The sequence below is a fragment of the Dunckerocampus dactyliophorus genome, chromosome 2 (assembly GCF_027744805.1).
Source record: "Dunckerocampus dactyliophorus isolate RoL2022-P2 chromosome 2, RoL_Ddac_1.1, whole genome shotgun sequence".
Taxonomy (NCBI): Eukaryota; Metazoa; Chordata; class Actinopteri; order Syngnathiformes; family Syngnathidae; genus Dunckerocampus; species Dunckerocampus dactyliophorus.
Window position 1 is genome coordinate 35,690,325 of NC_072820.1, and position 25,019 is coordinate 35,715,343.

General features: G+C 40.2%; 2 protein-coding genes across 4 annotated transcripts in view; both read right to left on the bottom strand.

Annotated features, from left to right (window-relative positions):
• Positions 1-4,330: 4,330 nt before the first annotated feature.
• Positions 4,331-9,744, bottom strand: fgf21 (fibroblast growth factor 21). 2 transcript variants are annotated; one of them, XM_054767211.1, is made up of 5 exons: positions 9,657-9,722; positions 6,153-6,191; positions 6,006-6,083; positions 4,890-4,993; positions 4,331-4,809 (listed from the first exon to the last, which is right to left on the bottom strand). In XM_054767211.1, exons 3-5 carry the CDS (start codon positions 6,064-6,066, stop codon positions 4,519-4,521), a joined length of 456 nt encoding a protein of 151 aa, XP_054623186.1. In that variant the 5' UTR covers positions 6,067-6,083; positions 6,153-6,191; positions 9,657-9,722; the 3' UTR covers positions 4,331-4,518. The 2 variants fall into 2 exon arrangements, with proteins under 2 accessions (XP_054623186.1, XP_054623184.1); XM_054767209.1 differs by lacking the exon at positions 6,153-6,191 and having other exon boundaries at positions 9,657-9,744.
• A 62-nt stretch (positions 9,745-9,806) lies between these two features.
• Positions 9,807-25,019, bottom strand: part of LOC129176797 (liprin-alpha-3-like) — a 31,941-nt gene continuing 16,728 nt past the window's right edge. Inside the window, exons 8-31 of one of the 2 annotated variants that reach the window (XM_054767207.1) lie at positions 23,571-23,663; positions 21,420-21,472; positions 18,209-18,437; positions 18,028-18,111; positions 17,807-17,938; positions 17,674-17,736; positions 17,484-17,563; positions 17,158-17,344; positions 16,894-17,087; positions 16,572-16,815; positions 16,361-16,500; positions 16,141-16,289; positions 15,976-16,072; positions 15,817-15,898; positions 15,471-15,671; positions 15,328-15,390; positions 14,916-14,942; positions 13,853-14,028; positions 13,682-13,779; positions 13,426-13,601; positions 13,255-13,323; positions 12,904-13,066; positions 10,968-11,036; positions 9,807-10,902 (exon numbers count right to left, since the gene is read on the bottom strand). In XM_054767207.1, coding sequence (XP_054623182.1) covers positions 10,984-11,036; positions 12,904-13,066; positions 13,255-13,323; positions 13,426-13,601; positions 13,682-13,779; positions 13,853-14,028; positions 14,916-14,942; positions 15,328-15,390; positions 15,471-15,671; positions 15,817-15,898; positions 15,976-16,072; positions 16,141-16,289; positions 16,361-16,500; positions 16,572-16,815; positions 16,894-17,087; positions 17,158-17,344; positions 17,484-17,563; positions 17,674-17,736; positions 17,807-17,938; positions 18,028-18,111; positions 18,209-18,437; positions 21,420-21,472; positions 23,571-23,663 — 2,853 coding nt within the window. In that variant the 3' untranslated portion in view covers positions 9,807-10,902; positions 10,968-10,983. The other variant, XM_054767208.1, reaches the window with a different exon arrangement.

The window sequence follows — 25,019 nt, forward strand, 5'->3', positions numbered from 1 at the left end:
AGATTTATTATATAATATCTAATATTTATTATTATTATGAAAATGACTCAACAGACAGGCCATTAATGTCTAAATAGATGACAACACAAGTGAGTACAAAGATAATTGTCTTTTCAACAGTCAAGCATGGTGCATGAGTGCTGCCGGCACTGGGGAGGGAAAACAGGAAATACAGCATTTAGACAATTCTGGTATACTTGTTCTGCCAGTGATTTCACCAATATTGGCTGTGTGTTGACAACATGTCCAAATAGTGTCTAAAGCAGCGGTGTCCAAAGTGGGGCAAGGGGACCATATGCATCCCACGGCTGCTTTTTTTTTATTGGCCAGCAGAACATTCTAAAAATATGATTTAACCAGAACATATAAAAAACCCCAGCAAAAATTAATTCAGCAGTCATTTTAGGAGAATAAAGTCCAAATATTGAAAGAAAAAAAAGCTGTGATCTAGCGAGAAAAAGTTGTGATTTTACGAGAAAAACTTCGTAATAATATGAGGAAAAATAACGTAATTTTAGACGCATAAAGTTGAAACACTGAAGACTTTTTTTTTCCAAGTCGTAATATTATAAAAACAAACTTAACGATTAAAGATGTAATTTTGGGAAAATTAGGTTGCAGAAAAAGTTATGTTACGAGAATAAAAAAAAATTAAAATATTATGGCAATAAATGTCACTTTCTGGGTTGTGGTGTTGTGGCGATGGCCCCAGGATGCAAGCGATAAGACCCAAAATGCAGGTAAAGGTATATTTTTTGTTAGCTGCCACGCAGCGGCAGGAATCCAACACAACGAGCAGTTCTTTGACAATGCTCCGACGCTGACAGACACCACAGACTCAACTAAATGATCACAGAATAAGAAGCTGGTGTGTCAGAGCCAGAAAGTAAAGATGGAGCGACACAGGAAGTTACTACAACATAAGGGTCCGAAACTAAGTCATAGAAAGGGAACAAAAACACATCAACTCACTCACAAAGTCATAATTACGAGAAGAATATTTGCAAAAAGAAAGTTGAATTAGTTGGGGAAAAAACCCCAACAGCAGAAATGGAAAAAACTCGGGGTGCTCCAATCAATAGGCCGGTCAGTATTGGCAGATTTCCGTGAAAAAGCATGGTATTGGCATATGGCGATACTTGCTTTTGTAACGCCAATCACATCTGTCGATCAGCTCCGCCTCCATTGCAGCATCCAGCCTATAGCAAGCGTCTCCCGCCCACTTTTCCTTCACAAAACCAAAACAAGCATGGTTGCTGTGTGGCACTTACCTGTCGTTGTGAGAGGGATATAAGTTTTGCACCCTGCAAAACATGCCACAAAAAATGTCTCGACCAGATGGCGCATTAAAGCTTTAGTTTGGGGTGATGGAACTTTGCAGGCTGTGGTGAGTTATTGAGTATCGCGATGTGACCTTTGGTCGGGCAACGGCTAATGTAGTGTCCGTGTGTGCGTGGCAGTCGGAGGTCTAAGGCGGATAGCCTGAAAAGTGGTTGGATTTGTGGTGAGTCAATAGTCCATTAAAAAATGTACGTGATTGGTATCGGCCGATTTCACTCATGGATGATTGGTATCGGTATTGGCAGCATAAAACCCTGATCAGAGCATACATAGAAAACAACTAATTTTACAAGAATAAAGTCAAAATATTAAGAGAAAAAAGTTGTATTGTAGTGAAAAAAAGTTGCAATTTTATGAGAATAAATTTTAAAAAAAAGGAAAATAATGTCATTTTATTAGCATAGAGTTGAAATATTTAAGAAAAAAATATTTTGAAACTGTCATGAGAAACAAAACAAAATAAAGTTGTAATTTTTGGAAAATTAGGTTAGGTTAAAATTTATATCATGGGAATAAAGTCCTAATGAGAAGAAAATTTACAAAGATTATTGAGTTAAAATGTTAAAAAAAAACAGCAAAAATGGGGAAAAAAAGAACAAAGACCAAAGTACATACTAATAATACACTTTTTCACCTATATCACAAAGCGGAGATTAAGTTCTTTTTTTGGGCCGCACGGTGGTCTAGTGGTTAGCACGTTGGCCAATACAGAAACAGCCTGGAGATCGGGAAGACCTGGGTTCTATTCTCCCCTGTGGAGTTTGCATGTTCTCCCCGTGTGCACGTGGGTTTTCTCCGGGTACTCCGGCTTCCACCAACATTCCCAAAAACATGCAGGTGAGGTTAATTGGCGACTCTAAATTGTCCATAGGTATGAATGTGAGTGTGAATGGTTGTTTGTCTATATGTGCCCTCCCATTGGCTGGCCACCAGTCCAGGGTGTACCCCGCCTGTTGCCCGAAGTCAGCTGGGATAGGCTCCAGCATGCCCCCGTGACCCTAATGAGGATGAAGCGGTATAGAAAATGAATGGATGGATGGAAGTTCTTTTTTTAATATATGTAATTTCTTAGCATGTGTACATGTGTTGATTTACAAAATATCCAGGTGGCACTTGCATCCTTTTATTTGTTTAGTATGTGGCCGTCAGTGGAAAAAAGTTTGGACACCTCTGGTCATAAATGTCAATATTTAGTGTGAACACCATTGTTATCCAGCACTGCCTTAATCCTCTTGGACATGGAATTAACCAGAGCTGCACATGCTACTGGAATCCTCTCCCACTCCTCCATGACACCTTGCACTCCTCAGCTTTCCTTCCTTCTGCTTGAGGATGCCCCACAGGTGCTCAGTTGGATTCAGGTGTGGAGGCAACATAGTGTACTTGGCCACTCCATCACTTTCACCTCCTCAGCATGGCATTCGATCATCTCGGAGGCGTGTTTGGGCTCGTTATGTTGGAAAACTGCCATGCAGCCCAGATTCCCATCATGTTGTGCTTCAGAAAATCACAATACAAGTTGGAATTCATGTTTCCCTTTGCCGGCAGCAGTCATACAACCCCAGGCCATGACGATACCACCACCATGCTTGATTGTAGGCAATACACAGTCTTTTTACTCACTTGTGTTCGCCAGCTGTTTTGACAATAATGGCTGTGTTCACTCATTTTTAGTGTATAGCAAATCTATACTGCTACGGTATATAAACTGTAAGGATATCCAAGTGTCATTTCTATATTGTCCCTTGACAATGCGTATTCAAGGAAATGGTTTCTGAAATGCGAGGCATGAGATACTGTAAATGAGCTTTTATTTTTTAATACTGGCTGGCTTGATTTTGAGAACGTGTGTGTGTTTCCAGACACTATGACGTCTTAGTTCCTCACTTTGCAAATTTCTAACGGGAAATAGTGAGGCGTTCTCTTGTTGCAAACACATCGAGATCTCTTGTAAACCAACTCTGCATTCTCTGCATTCTTTCGTTCTTACACAAAGTTCATGTGAAGAATGTGAAGTTCATGTTCATGTAACCTTCATCACACTGTAATGCAACACTGAATGAGAACCTGAAAACTGACTGTCCTGAATAAAACCTATATTTTGTTAATTTTCTATACAGTCGCAGTGGTTATTACTATAATAGAAGTTCTTAATGCTCAGTTTGAACTGCCACTATTAGAGAGGTACTCATTTAATAATATATAATAATGTGGTGGTGGTGGTGCATTTAGTATTGTTCACCCTCACGTAGCACACATCTCAGTATGACGTAATGCAGTCCTATAGGTGCTCTTGTAGTGCACCTAATGAAATATCTGGTGCATGAATGTTATCGATGCATACATAGCAAGATATACTTTATTATTAAAATTGTGAGAAGAATTAAGTATTTTAAAAATATATTTTGAAAGTGTTAAACATGCATAAATATAAAACTAATTGCTACATCTGAACATGTTTTCCATTCTTCTGCAGTTGTCTCTCTCTTTCTGTCCACCTAAATTAGTAAATTGTTTTTAATTCCGTATTTTCCTGGAACACGTATCAGCCTTTCTTTCCACAACATTAGTGATGAAATTATTGAAGAAGAGTAACATTTGAATGGGTGATTATAAGAACGGCTTCAAGCAATTTACACTTTTAAATCATTGTGTCAGTTACACTTAGACATAATTTAAAAGGATGATAATTGTAACTAACGAAGCCAGCACTTTAATTGCTTTTAAATATCAACTTTTTATTTTTACGCCAAAATCATTAGTCAACACCAGTAGGTCCTATTCTAACATTTGTCCACTAGGGGGCAGCTCAATACAGCCACTAGTACAGTGCGCTCAGCAGTGACGTCAGTCTGTAGCGTAGACTTAACACAAAAAACTTAAGAAAGACATAATTAAAAATATTGTTTATTTCCATTTAAATGTTTTCCAGTCTGACAAAATACCCCAAAAGTACAAACTTAACCTTATTGGTCAGAATCAACCACATGTTCACAATAAAATAAAAAAAAATTCACTAAAAATACTCATCATCTTTAGAAATTATAAATAGACATTAAACACATTTAAATAAATACAATAATATATTATCAACCTTGCAAATATAGTTTTAAATACAGTTAACTTAATTTAAATATGTTCACCGGTAGATGTTTACAATTTGCTTTCTTTCCTTTGTCACTTGTCCACTGAAAAATGAGGACTAAGCATGGAATTCTGACCCATTCCAAGAGGGTCATCAGAGTCCAAGTTGAAGTTCATCTCTGGTTTTGGAGGTTCCTCGGATGCAGCCTCCAATGGAAGGGTATCCTTGAGTGGCAGGAATCTCGTGAAGGGGATAGCGTGTTGATCCGGGGAACGCCTGGACGCCAATGACACAGGAAGTCTGTGGTGTGAGGACAGGAAACGGGTGTATCCGTCCGCCAGGAGTAACTCTTGGAAGGTGCAATCGTCTTCTGAGAAGTGTATCTGATGTGGGGAAACAACACGACAGATGTAAAGACCCAATCCAGGCCTCAGGATGCTCCTGCCCTTTTTTAAAAATTTACCTGCCCCCTCAGAGAGCCCCCGCTGTCTGTACAAAGAAACAGGGATGACCTCTGACCTTTAACGGCGATGTGACCTGGTTGTACCGACTGCAACTGAAGCAAACCTGGAAGCACAATATGGACACTCAGGGATTGAAGTAAAATTTGGAGGTCAAGCCATCATCACGTGTGACGTCACGCAAGACTTCAGCTCAGTCGGCATTTCCAGGATTAACTCCCCAAGTGTAATATTAACCATAGACCAGGAAATGGAAGTTAATGCAACATAGAAAAAGATTCTGGCTCTTAGTGTACTATATCAGTATTATACACTTAATTATATGCATTTTACTAAGCAGATGGTAATGTAAATAGCATCATTTCCCTGTCCCCCTGTTCAGGTGTCATCAAATAGTGAGTATTTTTACTTTATTTTACTTTTATTTATTTATTTTTTTTTCATTATATAATGGTTAACTTCTTTATACCTGGGATGTTTTGTGCCCATTTCACTTTTATTTTCAAGACCATTTGGCCTTTTAAATCCCACACGTTTAAAGTTGAAAAAATATCAATATGTAATTGATTTACAGCAGTTTTTGGGGAGATTACATTTTTTGTCATTTGGAAATCAAGTGTGAGGCGTTTTTTTTGACACTAGAAAAGTAATGACAATTAATGCTGCTGCCAATCCTTGACTCAGGTCAGTGCCTTGGCCCAATAATTATAATATTAATAATAATAATAACAATAACAATCATAATAATGGCAAACACCCCTTGAAAATAGTGTGTGTTGATATTGCTGTTCAATAATTGCATGTGTGTTATTAGGTTTTGTATTATTTCTACTGTATTTTGTTTTCCAATACGAAATTATACAAACACACTGGCCTTTAAAAGATTAAAAACTTGAAAAAAATCCAAATAATATTTGATATATTTCAAGGTAAAAATGCATTATATTAAAAAGAATTCTTAAAGTTGAAGACAGTTAAAATGTGACTTAAAACTTGACCTAGAGACTCAATAACAGTTTTCTGATGGCAATAGAAATGAATTAATTCACTTGGAAGTCAATCGGTATCACAGACTGGACTTTGGTGGTTTTATTAGAGTGCAAAATTGAAAAACTCACTATAAGGCGTCTGGACATCACTTCCGGATACTTTCCCATCCTGGGTCATCTGTAGATACATCCCTCGTCTGTGATTTTCTACAAAGGATAAAAACAAATATCCAGTATATTTATTTATATTTGATACTAATGTCCAATGTGAAGTACCTGTGTAAAGATGCCCCTCTCTGACTTGGTTGTTAAAGGCTAAAAGTGGGTTGGAGTCGGCAATATAGAAAGATAGCGACACAGGAAGCAGGATTATGAGGAGAAAGAAGGACAAAAAGAAAAAAAAGTTCTTTGCTGACCAAAACATTTAGACAATTTGGCGTAATTCCAAAAGAAGAATCAAGAATCAATCAATCAGAAGAAAACAATAGTAATTTAAAAAAATGAAAAAACCTGCAATATTACTGAGTAAAATAAGGAATTTTATAACTCCAGTAAAGCAAGTTGTTTTCTGTTAATTCCAAAGATGTTGTGCCTTTTTAAAGGAGCCTAAGAAGGAGTGTCCTCTTTCATGAGTCACATTCAAAAATGGGATTTAATGCAGAGCGGAACTCCTGCTACTATATATGGACTTGTTCCTTGTTTTTATTGAGCTGCAGACATCTATAGCTTCCCACTGTTGTCACCCACAGTGTACAAACCATGAATGAATTGGGAATACTTACTTTACTGTAACAAATAATGAATATAATAAGAATGAAGCCGAACTCTTAATTGGCTGACTAATTTACTTGTTTCTTTCATCGAAATGATTTAAGCTCCTTGTTTTGACTTTTCATGCAAGTGTCATCATTAAAATGCTCAGTCATGGGGTAATTAAACAAAAACTTACTGTAAACTACCAGGATGTGTTTCTGTTCTACTTCAGCAATTGCACAACACACACACACACACACACATGCACACAGACATGCTACTGCGTCATCCTAAGACACAAACCTCTGATGACCCGCTCTGTTTTGATTTGAAGCGCGTTTATCTTAGTAGGATGGGTGTTTGTTTAAGAGAAATAGCCAGAGGAAGAAGTAGGCGACGTGTTTACGTGAGTGCAGCTGTGCAATGACTAGAGAGCGTGCTTGTAAAATGCACTTTCTTGGAAGAACATCACCTTGTTGCATGCTTCTTAAAGGATCCCTTCTGCGATTGCGACACGTTTGCGTGCTGATGTACTTTCCATGTTTAATCTGACCTGAAAACGATGCTGAAAGCCTCAACAAGTGACACGCTTGTTGTGTTACATTTTAGTTTGACAACAAAATAGTCCAGCGAACAGCGACACAATACAAAACATTTAAAAGTCTTTGTTTTATGCCAGAATTCCGACCTTTGCCCTTGGCCTGAAAACAGTGTTTTCTCACATGTACAGATGAAGTATGTATCTCTCTCTGCCTGCAGAGGGCGCTAACGCAATTCCTTTCAATGATCATGTTTGGTTTGATTTGGTTTAGCTTTATTAGAACATGCATGCAGGTTACAATGGAATACATCTCATGAATCATTTCACAGTTCCACATGTCCAAAAGGATCTTGTTTAATCCCACCCCCATCCATTCCACATCTTGTGCAGTACATATTATTCACTTCTTACATTCCATGTCATATTTTTATATAATAATCAGTGTAATAATAAATAAATAATAAAAAAATAAAATTTGTATGTTCTCTATACTCGGCATTATGATCGATCCTCACTGATCTTTTTTGCAGTACAGTGAGTGAGTGAAGATTGCTTTTACTGTATAGTTATTACCCCGTATCTCCACACAATACATTAAATATGGTAATACTAAGGAACAGTAAAGAGTGTGGAGTGATTTTTGATCAAGGACATATTTTGCTTTCTTCAATATTGAAGTATTTCTCGCCACCTTTTGTTGTATAAATTTAATATGAGATTTCCAACTCATTTTTTCATCTATTATGATCCCCAGAAATGTATTTTCTTTCACCCTTTCAATTTCCACTCCGTCTATTTGTATTTGATTGTACGTCTCCTTTCTGCTATTTCCAAATAGCATTATTTTAGTTTTACTTAAGTTCAAGGAGAATCTGTTTTTATCAAACCATGACTTTAATATGACCATTTCATCCTTGACCTTTTTAATGAGATCTTGTGTGCTTTCCCCAGAACAAAAGGCAGTGGTATCATCCGCAAATAACACCAAATATAAATCCTTTGTCGCTTTACAAATGCCACTGATATACAAATTGAACAGTTTTGGTCCCAGTATGGACCCTGGGGTACAATTTCCAATGCGGCAGGAAGTTGTCAACATTGTAAAGGAAATGTGTAATTTTTAAAAGCCAAAATAAAAAATAAAGAAATAGATAACTAAAATATAAAATGTGAAATATAGATTTTAAATTGTCCATTAATTCCATTTGGAAACTATTATGTTACATTATATTGAACTTATTTAATAACCATTGATTTCATAATCTTTTAAATTACTTAATGTCATTTTTAACAATTTGAAGGCATGTTTATTGATTCTGTATAATTTATGCAATTGAACTTTTAATTATTTAATGGCTTTATTTAAAAGCCTCTTAAAATGCAACATGAAACTGCCAAATACACTCAGAAAATGACATCGGAAGATTTTTTTTGCTTTTCCACACACTAAGTTCAGTTCTAATGGACACAGACAGCTAGGTATCAATTTAAAAACATGTCATTATATTATCTGATAGATCGGTAGAACATGTGTTTTCCTTAAAACAATTATTTAGTGTAAATTTAATGTGACTCGATCTTATTGACAACTTTTGTCTTTCAAGTTGTTGAGCTTAAATCCAAAGTACAAGGGCTTGTGACCAGTTCTTGAAAGTGCACTTACGTCACTTGAGCATAAAATGTTGGATACTAACGTCATGTACAATAAAATGTCACAAATATTTACTCCTCTCATTGATGACTAAACATTTTCGAGCCTAGCTAGAAAAATTGGGAAATATGTAAAATCAAGTCAGTGATTAATTCTATCTGATAAAGCATGACCTGAGCTTTAATTTGATACCTTGTTCACTTCTCTACCCCAAACATTAAAGAAGTTAGATTTTATACCCGAAAATAGCGCCCTTGGCTCCCATTGCTTTAACATTGAGTCAAGACGAAAGCTATGATCGACGCACCGACCTTGGCAAGTACATTACAACCATAACTCAGGGAGTACCTTTTCCTTTCATTTCTGGTTTGGAATGTTTTAAGCTAAGAAATTAAGATTGTTTAGCGCAAATATGTGGCAAAAGTTACTTTAAGTTGTGTGCTTTTCTGTTATAGAAGTTTTCAGGGCATTCCATCGTTGTCCTAGAAGACGTTTCACCTCTCATCCGAGCAGGCTTCATCAGTTCATGCTCAAAGACTAGGGTGGGACACACATCAGACAGACTAGATAGGACTAGAGCTGCCCTATCTAGTCTGACTGGTGTGTGTCCCACCTAGAACTGATGAAGCCTGCTCAGATGAGAGAGGAAACGTCTTCTAGGACAACCTGAACAGTCCAGTTGCGATCAATTGAATGCCCTAAGAATGCAATGACCTGGATGAATGAGAATATTCACAGGCATGTTATAGAAGTTGTGCTATGGCTCGTTAGCATGTTAGTGTAGCATCTCAGGTGTAGGGCATCTAAAGTCACTCTCTGGCAAGAAAAAACTCACGATCCTGAACTCCTTTGTAGCTGACGTGCTTGCTCCGTTCGCTCACAGCAACTTGTGTTCACCGTGTAACCACAACAATCGCCTTTTCATGACGTCATCCCTCAGCCCCCACTCCCCAGGCATGACTAATCAACGTAAGATAAATCAAACTGTTACATTAGCATAGTTTCCTCTCCCTGTTATGGCTCACTCTGACTGGCTTATTGTTATTTAAACAGGTTAATAATGTTTACTTTCTTTTCTAGTCATTGGTGTTTTACGTAAATTTCAACTAAAAACACACATTTTTTCGCATGTTAGCTACTTGCTAAAATGAGCTACAATGACTCTTCCAGAGGCGGCATACAGGTATGTTTTTTTAATTACAGCTTTTACAATCATGATCATTATTATTATCATATTATATTCAATTATCATCACTACTCTCCAGTCATATGAACTTAATAACCCATAAGACAACTTTTTTCCCCCCCAAATGTACACATACAAGTAGCATATCTTTACTGTCCATCATTTAAAACATATTTCCTTTTTTAAGCTAAAATGAAATAAACATCTGTTTTCGACCTAAGTATGAAATGAACATATAGTTTACACGCTTACATACTGTACATACATACAATAGCAATTATCAATTAAAAAAATGATAAAAAATAAAAACACACACATTTTACAAAGTCCTTACACTCAAGCTTCCACATCATTAGATGATTGACATCACTCTAAAATGGTAGATTTTGGCATGCAAATGAACACAAATGCTTTATCTCTTACTTTCCGGTTTCAACAGGATTGTTTCATTGTCCTGTTCACATTTGTGTATCTTGCATGTATTTTATGGCTTCAGAACATACATTTCACCTCCCCTGTCCTGAACTGCGATGTTACTAAGAGGATGTTACCACTTATCAAAGCATTATCCAATTCACCTGAAAGGATGTGAGTATTGTTCCAAACAGGAGCTGCTCAGTACTACAAATTCAATATGTCAGTATTGCCGTTGTACACTCAGAAACAGAAGATGTAGTCACAATTGGTCACTTTCTACAGAATCAAACAGCATCATGCCACAACAATGGATTGAGAGGATTAAGACGAAGAGAAATGATTTAAAAAAAGGCATCCATTCATTATAATATCCTTTGACCTCATTCACTCAGAGTCTTTGATTCTTCCACAATGTTGTTTATCACGTCCTGGGATTCATTTGTATGTTTTTTCCTCAGGTTAGAATGGTGATGGAGGTCTGAAAAGTAAGAACCATGACATTAGTTTAGCTTCAGTTGTAGATGTTAAATGTAGTTTCCTCACCTGATGTGCTTTTTTCTTAGCAGGAATATGTTCTGACTGACGCAGATTCTCCTCTTTGACCCGAGTTCACTAACAGACAAAAGGTAGGGATATTGTTTAGCGGCATCACCCATATGATTGTAATTTAAACTACCACTAGCGCCTAGAATGGATTAAATATGAAGGCCTTATTCATGTACGGCGGAATTTAAGGTTTTTGATCATCAAAACATCCAAAAATTACGTCACAATTTCACCAGTTAGCACAGATCTTATCGTCTTATTAATGCACTGCGGGAGTCCATCTGTATTCTTAATAATTTTTTAAAAAATCAGAAAAGGTCCTTCCTGTTGGTAGCTAGCGAACGAAGCAACCGGAAGTTACGTCGCCTGTGTATGATGTCATCAGCTCAAAAATGTTAACACAAAACCTGTTTTAATAGTTAATTACAGTTTCACGTGCATAAAACAATTGTAAGTGCATATACTGTAACTGATACAGGAAAGGGCTACATGGACATTTAAGGTTACTTTTACCTTCATTGAAGACTTCTGTTCCCAAAGACAGGATGTGGCAGCGAGACACCACACGGACATCAGGAGTTATTTCTTGAATTCATTAGTGTTTCTCACCTTCTTTATCAAAATGTTGTCACTTGCTACTTTCTTTGGCTCCATTTGGGTTACAGTGTTGAGGTGAGAAACACTATTGAATTCAAGAAACAACTCATATCAAAACAGGAAGGTGGTGGTGGTTGACCTCGCTGCCACATGGTGTCTTTGGGGACAGTGCGTCAGGCACGTCTTCAATGAAAGTAAAAGTAACCATAAATATTCATTTATCGCTTTCATTGACAATTTATATGTATTTATATGCATTTCAAATTGTTTTCTGCATGTCAAACTATAAATGTAAAACTATAAAAATGTGTTTTTTGGAATCTTTTCTGGAAAAGATTCATTAGATTTACATTATTACTTATGGGAAAATTTTATTTGGTTAGCGTCAGAACTACTGGAGCAAATTAATGATGCTAACCAAGGTTCCACTGTAATTCTATGATTTACTGTACAACTTTGGCAATTACATTGGGGAAGTATTGTACTAGCGGCACATTGAAATGAAAATAATGCGTTATTTTAAAAATTAAAGACAAAAGTAGTAAGTCATAATATTGTGAGAAAAATGTTGCAAGAACAAATGTGTAATATATAAAAAAGAAATGTAATATTAATAGAAAATATTTTTTTTTGCCAAAAAGAACAGAGGTTACTGCTCTCAAATGTCAAATCGGGAGAAAAACCCCCAGAATTTTAAGACAGTAAAAACATCTTTACTATCCATTCTTTAAAACATATTTCTCTTTGTTAACTTAAATGTTGACAAAAAAGATGTCAATTCAAAAGAATAAAGTCATAATGTTAAGAGAATAAAGTGGTAATATGCTTTGAGAAAAAAAAATGAAAATATTATGAGAAACAAATTCAGATTATTTATTTATTTTTAGAAAACATTTTACTATAATGACAATAAATAATATATTACGACTTTGCCCAATTATTACACAGCTAAAATGATTTTTTCTCTTATGATATTACAACATTATTTTCAGATTTTTTCAGGTTCAAACTCACCAGCCACAAAAGAGTCGTATCAAGTTTGATCAGCAGAAAATAGTACATCTTTGCAGATACTCACCGCTACCTGACCGTAACAATTTATGCGTTATTTATAGAACAACTTAGAAAATGAAAATAAAAATGCAATAATTCGTAATATTTACAAAAAACAACACCTCCTCGACTGAGGTACTGCAACATCTTAGCTTTTATTGACAAAATAAGTCGTTTATTATATGAGTTACAGTTCGCAATGGTGTAGAATTGCACACAAGGATGACTTGATGACACGATGGAGCTCTGGTGCATGTTGGGTGTATTTCGCAGTTTTCCTCACCTTCACTCTGGACTTTCCTCAGGGTGACAGAAGGGGTAGAGATGGCTGAGGCACGGAAGTTGGCGGGCAACGTTTCAGAGGAGTCAGAGGTCACGCCGCGGAGGTCCTTCTCCCTGAACATCTTCCTCCATGAGGGTGACCGTGTGAACGTTTTGGTGCCGTCCTATGGAACACCCGACACGGTAATAACAATGATTGACAATAACAGCTGTCTTCATGTCATTGTGACGATAGACCACCAGTGGCTGAATTATACATGGGCTGTGGTTAGCAGTGATGTAAACACAGCTGAAGCACCAACAGAAAGAAAATTCAACACATCATCTTGACTGATTATTCTGCAGACAGTACCTCATCTGGCCTCCTCTCTGTTGCCATGGAAATAAGAGCATTGTACTCTTTCTCCAATAGCTGCCTTGCCTGCAAAACAATAGAAGATTAAATCATATGAAGATGACCAATGCCAAGTTTCTCACAGATTAATCTGGGAAGCTTCCTATAAATTGCATGATTTGTGCACACCTGTGTGTTCTGGTTGGGTATCTGGAGAAGAAGAGCCAAGTCGGTGTAGTCAAAGGTGTCATCGAGCGCTAGCAGGGCCCCATGGACTCCACTTTCTAACAGGTTGTCTGCAAACTCTTTGAGACCAATGGCTTGCACCCAACACATTACACGCTCGTTGGACCACACCATCACATCTAAAAAGGAGGACACAGTGAGGAAGTTGAAAAGTGTTACTAAAAAACTAGACAGTGCTTCCAGGGCCTCCGTGGATCACCTTGGTTCTGATGCTGACTCTCCTCCCTCCTCCTCTCCAGCTCCTTTCTGTCATAGTTCAAGCGCTTCAAGCACATGATGCCATAGTGAAGACTCACTCTGCAGAGATACAAAGATATGACAAAGAAGAGACCAAATGTGAAGATGAGAATGTCACATAAAGTAAACCAACCTGTGGAAACTGTCCACCATCTTTAGCTGGCCCCGTAGCTCTTTCTTAGTGAGGTGATCCAGCATTCGGGCATCTACCAGTGACTCCATGAAGTAGGAGCGGTACTGGGGCAAACCCAGGCTGGGCAGCCACTCATTTCCCACCCACTCATGGTTCATGTCGCCATAGGCCAGGATCTAGAGAGGGGGCACAGCACAATTATCAGAATTATCAGGATTTAAGGATCTCTTTTTACTAGGGCTGTCAAAAATAACGCAAGAGAATCGAACCCAGGTCTTCCCGATCTCCAGACTGTTACTGTGTTGGCCAACATGCTAACCACTAGACCACCGTGCGGCCCATCATTTATCTAGCTGTTAATTAAATACAGCACAAATGGACATATTTCAGACATAGTTGCTAATGGTGATTAATCAAGATTAATTAATTTAAAAGCTGTAATTAATCAGATTTTTAAAAAAATCATTTTCTGTCATTTCTACTTTTTACTAAACCCCACTCTTGTCTTTTATGAGGTCCCTAAAATTCCATCACACATTTGTCCTTTATGATAAAAAATGCCAGCTTCCCAAAAACAGCTGTAAATATCCATCCATTTTGTATAAAGCTTAACATCATTAGGGTCACGGGTAAGCTAGAGCCTTTTCCAGCTGACCCAGTTTTTTTCACATAACTCCACGTGTTTTTAAATTAAAAAACTGCATGCTTTGAGTAGGTACAGTACTGTCTGTTGGACAAGTATAAAAATTGAAAACTTAACATAAAGGTTTGCATGTTAAGATAAATGTAACATCTGAAATTACATTTTCAATGGTTTGCAATAGGACATTTTTTTGTTTAGGGAAAAATTTGTCAATTATTGAGCAGTGCCATTTTAGGCTAATTTAAGGAAGAGAACTGACTATTTTTTAAAATTCATATCCTCTGGAAATTTTCCTTTACTGCCCAAATGCAAATAAATGTCAAAAAATGTCCTTATGAGCTCTAAAAGTTAAAGCTAACAATTTCTTGAAAATCAAGACTGACCTTTAAATATTGTAACACTTTGAGCAGTAAAACTCACCTGATCCCAGCTGAACTCTTTCTGCTCCTTGTGGTTTCCGGAAGAGGAATAATGAAAGAGAAAAAGGTATGGAGAGGTGCATATATAGAAGGAAAAGTGTGTATTTGTATGTATGTGTGTGTGTGTTATGGTGAAAACGAGTACAAGGACAGAGAAGGCAGAAGAAGGAAACGTTTTTGTTAGTGTGAATTAGTTGGAAAAAACACGACTTCCATACACATTTTAAGGGAACAGTAAGGGAAAGGTGTAGCCAAACAGGCCTAATAAAAGACAAAGAAAAAGAAAACAAATGTCAACATTGAGAAATTACGTCAAAATGAATAAAGACATTCTAAAGTAGCGATAATAAGATTATTCAAATTTTTTTGTCCAAATTATTTTGTACTACAAAGAATGTAATAATCAGTCTTACTGGCTTGGTGGCAGCAGTCAGAGACTCCATCTCAGCATGTGTCATCCAAATATTACTGGTCGACTGCAATGACAGAAATTGAGTGCATTGAGTGCCACCTTTGTTGTCTTGACTTTTTGGTCGATAACTTGCATTTGCCTTACCGAGCGTGTGCTTGCAGGCGCAGATGGGCTAGTGAGGGAAACCATTTCTTGAATGGCCAGGCGGAGTTTGAGCCTGTGGAGAGGGTTGCTAATGCCTATCTCTCTCTGGATCTCTGTGTCTGAAAGGTTGGCCATGATGGCGCCGCTCTTCACGTTGGCGCGACACGCTGCCACGTACCATGCGGGCATTCCCACCCACAGCTGCATTAAACAGACAGGACACACATTCCTTCATTATTTCTCTGTATCTCCACATGTATTCTTGTGTGGAGATATGAGGAAAATAATAATAAAAGCACACTTCACTGAGGCTGGATTTATCTTAAAGAAGAAGAGGTCACCATACCTCCAGCCATGTAACAACCGTTGGTCCATCCCATGAGGCGAAAGGCAAACCCTGACGACAAGCCTCCTCTAGCAGGTCATGCCTGGCAAGACAGTGGAACAACAACATATATGATTTTGGTGTCAATATATATTTCATCAATGGGTTCAAAAATCTCACTTTTTTTTGCTTCTGCGGTCTTTTTCAACTGTTCCTGTCCCCAGTTTAGCCAGCCCCAATGGGTCAGCTGGGCCCAGGTCATCTGAGGGCGTTGAGGCTTTAAACAGACAAAATGATCAGCAAAGCAACACAGAATGGTGAAAGGATTCCAAAGAAAATAGCCACCCAAAGAGGTAGACTCGCGTCCAGGTGCACCAATCCTCCCTTTTTCCTTTTTCCCAAATAGACGACCAATGGATGACTTAATGCTTTTCTTTTTGCTGGCTTTGTGGAGGGAATCCTGGCTAGCGGTGGTGGCCCCATCAGCAGACAGACTAAAGATGAAAGTGAAGTTACGCACCACATATTTTTTTTGTACATTTTGTGACCTTACACCTTTATATACCTGCGAAATTCCCTGTGATCATCCAGGCCTGCTCCTGGGTGAGTGTGAGTCATTCGGTCCAGGCGAAGGGCTCGAGGGACAGGTGGAGGGTTGGAATCAATCAAAGCCAGTGCTCTGCATTCTTCTCCATCTTTGTTATTCTGCAAAGTGGGGAAAGAGTATTAAGTCTTTGGATAGCTTCTATAAAAATCTATTTGCTCCATCTTCATACCTGTCTGTCAGTCTCCCTGGCAGGAGAATGAGGCAAACGGGGGGTAGAGTGTCCAGAACTAGGGGGTGAAGGAGATGCCAATGTAGAGGAGGTAATAGAGGGGGTCATATAGCCTCGACCGACGCTATCTCGTCCTCCCAGTGAAGAAGGCGGAATGGGGGGCGCGTCGAGGGCCACACTGCTGACTCGACTTTCGATCTCCTCAGCCCTTAACTCGGTGCTCTCCTTTTCCTCCTGGATGAGCCTGAGAGGACAATCGGAAAGTGTAATTATTTAGAAAAAGTCAACTCTTTTCTCTTGAAGAGCACTTCAAATTGCATACTTAATCTCCTTATTGATGGCCTCCAGTTGCTCCTGTAGCATAATGGCTAACGTTTGTACATCCGTCTGGCCGCTAGGAGATAGCAGTTCTGACCCAAACAGAGTCTCCCTGTCGTCTTCATCATCAGAGCATCCTCCCTCCACGCCACCCTCATATCCAGGACCCATCATGGTGCCACTGTCCCACTCACCATACTGGAAGCAGAGCATAAAAGTGATGGGCACTGAAACGAGGCACAGAGATGTTATTCTCACGTTACACCACCTTGTTACAATTGTCCCTAGCTTGCCCCCAGCGGCCACGATGAGTACGTCTGACGACCATCCCAGCAGAGGAGCTGCTGTAACCAGCCGGAAGGGAGCCCCCGCCCTGGGGGTAACGCAGCTCTGAGGCGCTGCCCGGGAGAGATCTTCGAAACAGAGTGGATGGGAGTGAGCTCACACTGCCCGCCCTACGGTGAGATCCAGAATTCTTGTTAGTCGACCACACTCATAACAACATTCCCTCGCTGCTGAGAAGATATTTTGTTTGTCCAGCTCGCGATTGAGTGCATTATAAATCAAGTCTCTTTATGGTTCATTATGACAAACCTGGAATATGATGAGCCAGGCCTGCCCCTTAGCTGGTCCAGCTCCAGTTGGATGCGTTCCAGCTCGGCAATGAGCTGCTCCTGGAATACAGAGGAAAAGAGTAGATATCACCTTGTTTATTTGTGTTTTTCTGTTGTTGGTCTGTTTGATGGATTATCTTGATAGATTAGATAACATGACAGATGAATACCTTGTTAGCAAGAAGGTCATCCTGGATTTTCTTCATATTGGACAGTTCTTCCGAGAGAGCATTCTAGGACAATGAAATCACATATTGGATACTTCTTTTCTGGTATAAAACCGGTAAATAGCCATCAGGTTACCTTCTCTTCCAGTGCTGCCATCCTCTCTTTCAGATGCAGCTGAAGTCTCTCGTTGGATTCCGACAGAAGTTTGTCCACGGTATCTGACAGTCGTTTGTTGTGTTCGTCATTCATTTTCTCCCTTTGCCTCGCCTGAATGGAGCAAATGGACACCACATGAATGGGTGGGCGACATGTTTTAATTATCTCACACCAAATAGGAAAAGCTACATGATGTTTACCCTCTGTAGCTCTTGGTTCTTCTCTTCTAGTTGGGCTTCCATTTGCCGTAGTCGCTCCTCAAAGTTGCCATGGCGCTCTTCAGCCTGAAAAAGACAATGAGTAAAAGAAATCCACTCGAAAGCGACGGTATGATCAACAAACAGAAGCCACGATAGCGTATCTAAGATCGGCTTTGTCCACCTTGTTGAGAGCAGCAACTCTTTGTGCCAGCTGCGCCTCAATCTCGGGCAATGTCTCCGCTCTCTGCAGGGTTTGCTGGAGCTTCTGCTTAGATTCATCCAGACGCTCCTGTAGTTGTCGGTTCTTCTCTTCGCTCTGCCTATGGAGTGACTCCTTGCTGGCAAGCTCATTTTCCAGCTTGTCTTTGATGTCATGGAGGGAAGTGGCCTCCCTCTGAGCACTGAGGTACCTGCATATGACAGAATGTGATATTACAACTATAGTGTATAGACGCAAATACTGACATGCCTCTTTATTACCCCTTAGTTTTGTAGTTTGTGTGTCAGTACTTTTACTTAGGTCTCATCTACAGTAGCACAGGTGGGTGAAACATAATGTATGTATATGTAGCCCTTCATAGTAAACAACACTACGACATGAGTAGTAATTGTAGTAATGAAATGATTATCTATGTTCGTGAACATAATGATAATTACTGTAATGCACATCATTGTAAAAAAAAACTATAATCATACTGCTGAAATCACCGTCGCTGTAATAAAACCAACAACATAATAACACCCTGGTTAACTCAGTGAGTAATGTGGGGAAGTACGTATGTACTGTGAGTGTCCATATGTACAGGTATCTCTGTATGTGGGGAAGACTTCATATATATATAAAGGTGCAAGAATGTGTGGGCGTGTAATTGTCACTGAGAATGCATGAAAGGAAAGGGGCCGCCCTCCACCTCCCAGAGAGCCCCGCCCCAAATAGCCAGGCCGAGCCCCCGCCACCAGAAGGCCACCAGCCCCACAGGGGCAGGCAGCACAAAGATCAGCGCCCCGAGAGCCAGCCCAGAGAGCCCTCCCCACTGGGAAGACCAGCAAGGGGCCGCAGAGAGGTAATCCCAGCGAAAGACAGGGCGCCGGCGGGCCGAAGGACAGCCAACCCCTGAGACCAGCGAGAGATCACACCCCACAAAGGCAGACGAGTACCGGGGGCCACAAACCGGCAGGCCCAGAGAGGCCCCCCACAATCGGAAAGAAGCCCGCCCACGCCGGATGCGCCAATCCCCCCCCACCGCCACCCCAGGTGTGGCCAGGGGGAGTAGCAACATTTTAAAGTGCATGCACAGGTAGATAAAGCTGCTGGATGCTGACCACCACTCATGATACTTCAAATGCAGCTACTACCATGTTGTGGAGGTAATAATAAAAACTGGATCAAATCAGTGGCCGTCTCTTGTGTCCCTGCAGTGATCCCGTAGCCTGTGCATTAGCAATGTGGTGCAAACAAGAATAATAGGAGTGTAAAGGTGACTAAAGGGGTGTTATTTAATGTCTACAGGGCTCTAATAATGGTAAAAAACGTATTTAGATAGTCATTAAAAGGTTTTCTATCCTCTAAATATAAAATCATCCATTCATCCATTCTCCTCTGCTGATCCGGGTCGCGGGGTCAGCAGTCTCAGTAAGGAAGCCCAGACTTCCCGGTCACTAGCCACCTCTTCCAGTTCCACCGAGAGGACACCAAGGCGTTCCCAGGGCATCTGCGAGACATAATCCCTCCAGCGTTTCCTAGGTTTGCCCGGGGGCCTTCTCCTGGCTGGGCACGCCCGGAACACCTCACCAGGGAGGCGTCCGGGAGGCATCCGAACTAAATGCCCGAGCCACCTGAATTGGCTCCTCTCGATGTGAAGGAGCAGCGGCTCTACTCTGAGCCCCTCCCGGATGACTGAGCTCCTCACCTCTCTTAGGGTGAGTCCACCCACCCTATAGAGGAAACTAATTTCGCCGCTTGTATCCACAATCTCGTTCTTTCGGTCACAACCCAAAGCTCATGACCATAGGTGAGAGTGACAACATAGATCGACCGTTAAATTGAGAGCTTTGCCTTCCGGCTCAGGTCTCTCTCTTCACCAAGACGGTCTGGTACAACGACCGCATTACTGCAGATGCTGCGCCGATCCGCCTATTGACCTCATGCTCCAACCTTCCCTCACTCGTGAACAAGACCCCGAGATACTTGAACTCCTCCACCTGGGGCAGGACCTCATTCCCAACCCGGAGGGCAGCTTTGGCAGAGGCCAACGTTCACCGGAAACAGGCTCGAGAACAAGGCTCCTGCTCTGGTTGAACAACGACCGAATGGCACGTAGTAGCGTGCCACCAATCACGTACTCCTGGAGCACCCCCCAAAGGACACCGCGAGGGACACGGTTGAATGCCTTTTCCAAGTCTACAAAGCACATGTAGACCGGCTGGGAAAACTCCCATGCACCCTCCAGAACCCTTAAAAGGGTGTAGAGCTGGTCCAGTGTTCCGCGACCGGGACGAAAACCACATTGCACCTCCTGTAGCTGAGGTTCGACAAACGGTTGTACTCTTCTCTCCAGCACCCTGGAATAGACTTTCCCATGGAGGCTGAGGAGTGTGATCCTCCTATAGTTAGAAAACACCCTCCGGTCACCCTTCGTGAAAAGGGGGACCAACACCCCAGTCTACCAATCCAGAGGTACTGTTCCCGACTTCCACACAATGTTGAAGAGACGTGTCAGCCAAGACAGTCCCTCAACATCCAGAGCCTTGAGGAATTCAGGGTGAAACTCGTCCACGCCCGGAGCTTTGCCACTGGAAAGTGTTTTGACTACCCCAGACACCTCAGCCACAGTGATGGAACTGTCCGTGTTTGTGTCCTCAGACTGTGCTTCCTCTATGGAAGGTATGGCAGTGGGATTGAGAAGAGCCTCAAAGTATTCCTTCCGCCGTCCGACTATATCCTCAGTCGAGGTCAGCAGGCCCCCGTCCCCATTGTAAACAGTGTGGACCGGGCACTGCTTCCCCTTTCTGAGGCGTTGGCTAACCGAAAGTTGTGCTCCATGGCCTCACCGAACTCCTCCCACACCCGAGTTTTTGCCTCAACCACCGCCGAAGCCGCGTGTCACCTCGCCTGCCGGTACCTGTCCGCTGCTTCAGGAGTCCCACAAGCCATCCTTGCTAGATAGGACTCCTTCTTCAGCTTGACGCCAGCCCTGACCTCTTGTACAAAAAGATTCCATTTATTAATATTAAATCCTACTTCGTGGTAATTCACTTGTCGCTGCCAGGTCTGGAACCAATTAAGCGCGATTAATGAGGGATGACTGTATTTGCTTTTTTTTCTTGTGACCAAGCACCTGGTGACTATATGAGTGATTAATTGAATATAGCATTTAGAGTGGAAGGCTTACCTGCGTTCTAGTGTTGTAATCCTTTCTTCCATGTCCTCCCTTTGGCAAAGGGCCTGGAAAAGGCAGAAATGCAACATAAAACATGCCAGTATGTAAATACAATATATGTGAAAAAACTAGGGGTTTTACAGTTTTAACTTATGTTTAATAGGGGATTAAAACGTGACAAGATTTCTTGTTTGGAGAAAAGCTGTATTGTGAGAACAGGGCAGCCAGAAGCCAATCAGACTGTCAACTATGGCATCACTGCTATGAATGATAATACAGTAATATGGAAGTGACAGTGTGCAGGGCATTATTGGAAGTGCACGTTAAGTGCACACCTGGCAATCCAACCTACCTCGGTGTTCACAGTGTCATGCGGCTGTTTTTTCATCGGAATTTCGGTAACGGTAATTAAATACAAGCCATCACCAAAGGTGAAGCATCCGCCGAGCAGACGCGTGGGATTAAGCCCCACCTCCGTAACGCTGTGCAATCACGTCTGACCAACATCGACAAGAAGGCAGAGCTTGGACACATTCACCTTCCTGGCAAAGCATGTAAGGGTGTCCAAAGTGTAGCACGGAGGCCATCTGTGGAACATGGTTCATTGCAGAAATAAAATAAGCAAAAACCCAGCAAAAGTGAAAAAATAGAGTGAAAGGCATAATGTAACTAGAAAAAGCTAAAATGTTAATACCGGTACCAATAATTACGATTTAAGATTTGTTTTTAAATGTATGTATGTTTTTTTTTATATATATATATATTTTTTTTTATTATAAATATCAAAGGACGACTGGAAAGCCCTGATGTAAATAGACAAAGACAAGTAGACAAGAGAAAAACTGTGAACTGTATTATTATTATTATCATAACACTGCGATTGACTGGCAACCAGCCCAGGGTATACCCTTCCTCTTGCCCGAAGTCGGCTGTGATAGGCTCCAGCTTACCTGCGACACTAGTGAGGTTAAGCGGCATAGAAGATGGATGGATGGATTATCACAACAGTGGTTTATATGGTCTCAAAATGTTGACAATAATATCTTTGTCTGACAATAAACATTTCAAAATGCACCTGCCTTGTTTTTTGACTCGGTTAAATAAAAAAAGTTTGTCATATTTTTTCATTGTACTTTCTTAAAATGAGCGTTAAAATCTTGTCTCTCGTATAATGGACCCAATCTTGTGGATCATCTCGTCTCGTCAGTTACGTGTCTCGTGACACCGCTCATGTTTTATGACAGTGGTGTGAAAAAGTGTTTCCCTCCTCTTGATTTCTTATTTTTTTGCATGTTTGTCACACTTAAATGTTTCAGATCATCAAACAAATTTAAATATTAATCAATGGCAATACAACTGAACACAAAATGCAGTTTTTAAATTAAACTTTTTTATTATTAAGGGAGAAAAAAATCCAAATCTGCATGGCCATGTGTGAAAAAGTGATTGCCCCACCATTAAAACATAACTTTACTGTGATTAATTGATGAGATCCTGAGATCTATCAGTCTGGAAAAGGTTGTAAAGCCATTTCTAAAACTTTGGGACTCCAGCGAACCAAAGTGAGAGCCATTATCCACAAATGGCGAAAACATGGAACAGTGGTGAACCTTCCCAGGAGTGGCCGGTCAACCAAAATGACCCCAAGAAAGCAGCTATAACTCATCCAAGAGGTCACAAAAGACCCCACAACAACATCCAAAGAACTGCAGGACTCACTTGCCTCAGTTAAGGTCAGTGTTCATGACTCCACCATAAGAAAGACACTGGACAAAAACAGCCTGCATGCCAGATTTCCAAGACAAAAACCACTGCTGAACAAAAAGAACATTAAGGCTTGTCTCAATTTTGCCCAGTTATTAGGTTTAGGGGACAATCACTTTTTCACACAGGGCCATGTAGGTTTGGATTTTTTTTCTCCCTTAATAATAAAAAGTTTCATTTAAAACTGCATTTCTTGTTCAGCTGTATTGTTACTGACTAATATTTATATGTTTGATGATCTGAAACATTTAAGTGTGACAAACATGCAAAAAAATATGCAAAAAGGAAGGGGTCAAATGCTTTTTCACACCACTGTATATGCCCATTATGTTCAGATACACACAGGGTGCCCCCTGTAGTGAAGGGAGATCAGGGTTTTGGCCACTGAACCAAACAGACCTCTTTCACTTCCCGTTGCAGCTTCTGATTGGCCTCCTCCGACTTCGTCACCTCCCTCCTGGCGGCCGCAAGCTGTTCCTCTATTTCGCCAACCTGATGCGACACCACAAAAGGGACACAAGACGACACAGATTGGACAGACCGAGGTGAGTCAGTGTTCACTCCCACAGCAGCAAGTGTAAATAAATAGTGACAGTGATTCATTACCAAATGGCCATCGGGCCTTTTGTAAAGCTCTTAAAAAGCCGATGTGATATAAGCGTAACATGCTGACATGAGAATGGACATATTTTTCTCATTAGCTATCTCACCCTCTGACCAGACAGTTGGATGTTGGACAAAACATTTAATCAGTTGGACAAAACATTTAATCACTGAGGGTTCCAGACTGCGACTAAATCATCGCATTTTGCGATTAAAATATGAGACGTGGCAAGTGAATTTTTCATCAACTCGCGCATGTGCGACCAGATAAAGTACATGTTCTATATTGAGTTGACTAGGGACGTCCCTTACTTCGGTGAGATTGAAAAATAGTCTATGTAGTCAACTGACGACAGCTTGTCACAGTTTAAGCCTATTGATGCCAGCGTGATGCTTGACTCACACTGAAGTTCGACTATTCTGCCATCTTTGTTTACACATTTTTCCTTGTTCCACTGTCTCTCTGGCGGCAGATCTTTAGCTAGCTTTAGTTATCCACCTACTCTGTGGTCCACGGACTCCAAATGTGACTTTTTTTTTTTACATTTTGTGTTTAAAACAAACAAGCAATGCGGTTCGTTCTGAGCTAGTTTTTGAACCACAGGAAAGCTACGGTGGCTGTCACATTCATGTGGTACGTGTTAACCTACGTTTTTAAAGTGTCAATTACCAACCCTGCTCACTTGTCACCATTATAATAATTATGTCTTGTCTTCAAAACACTAGTTGTGTGTCTAAGTTGTTCAACATAAACACGTAGTAAATAAAAAATAGTGACGCTATCACGGGATATTAACAAGTAGCTCGTGAACTACCAGTTGCTCGCCGTATGATCAGTTGAAAAGCTCAGCAAAGAATATTTGCTTCAACTCTTAGTATTTATTAGAACTGTTCAATTCAGACATGACGCCTGTATCTAATGACAAATGAGCAGATTGAGTGGGGATGTCCTTTGTAAATAAAGTAAATTTGAAATGGCATTCACATAAAACACAAATAGTTCACCTCTCCTTTTTTTGTCAAAGTAGTTAATTGTGCTGGAAGTTGGATACACATGCACTATCATAAACATGGACACTCCATTTATACTGTTTTATGTTAAGCAGGACAGATTTTTATAAGAAATATATTTAAATTGTTATTTTATTCTGTAAATGTGTTATTTTGAACAAAAAAATATATGATTAAACAATGAACATGCCATGTATTAGCATTACTCTAAAGCAGGCTTTAAATTAAATTCAG

Coding starts and splice junctions, on each gene's coding strand:
- fgf21 (XM_054767209.1), bottom strand. CDS start 6,066: ATGTATCTACAGATGACCCAGGATGGGAAAGTATCCGGAAGTGATGTC. Junction 4,994..6,005: donor TGATGTCCAGACGCCTTATA/GTGAGTTTTTCA, acceptor TTGTGCTTCCAG/GTTTGCTTCAGTTGCAGTCG. Junction 4,810..4,889: donor GGGGCTCTCTGAGGGGGCAG/GTAAATTTTTAA, acceptor TCCCCACATCAG/ATACACTTCTCAGAAGACGA.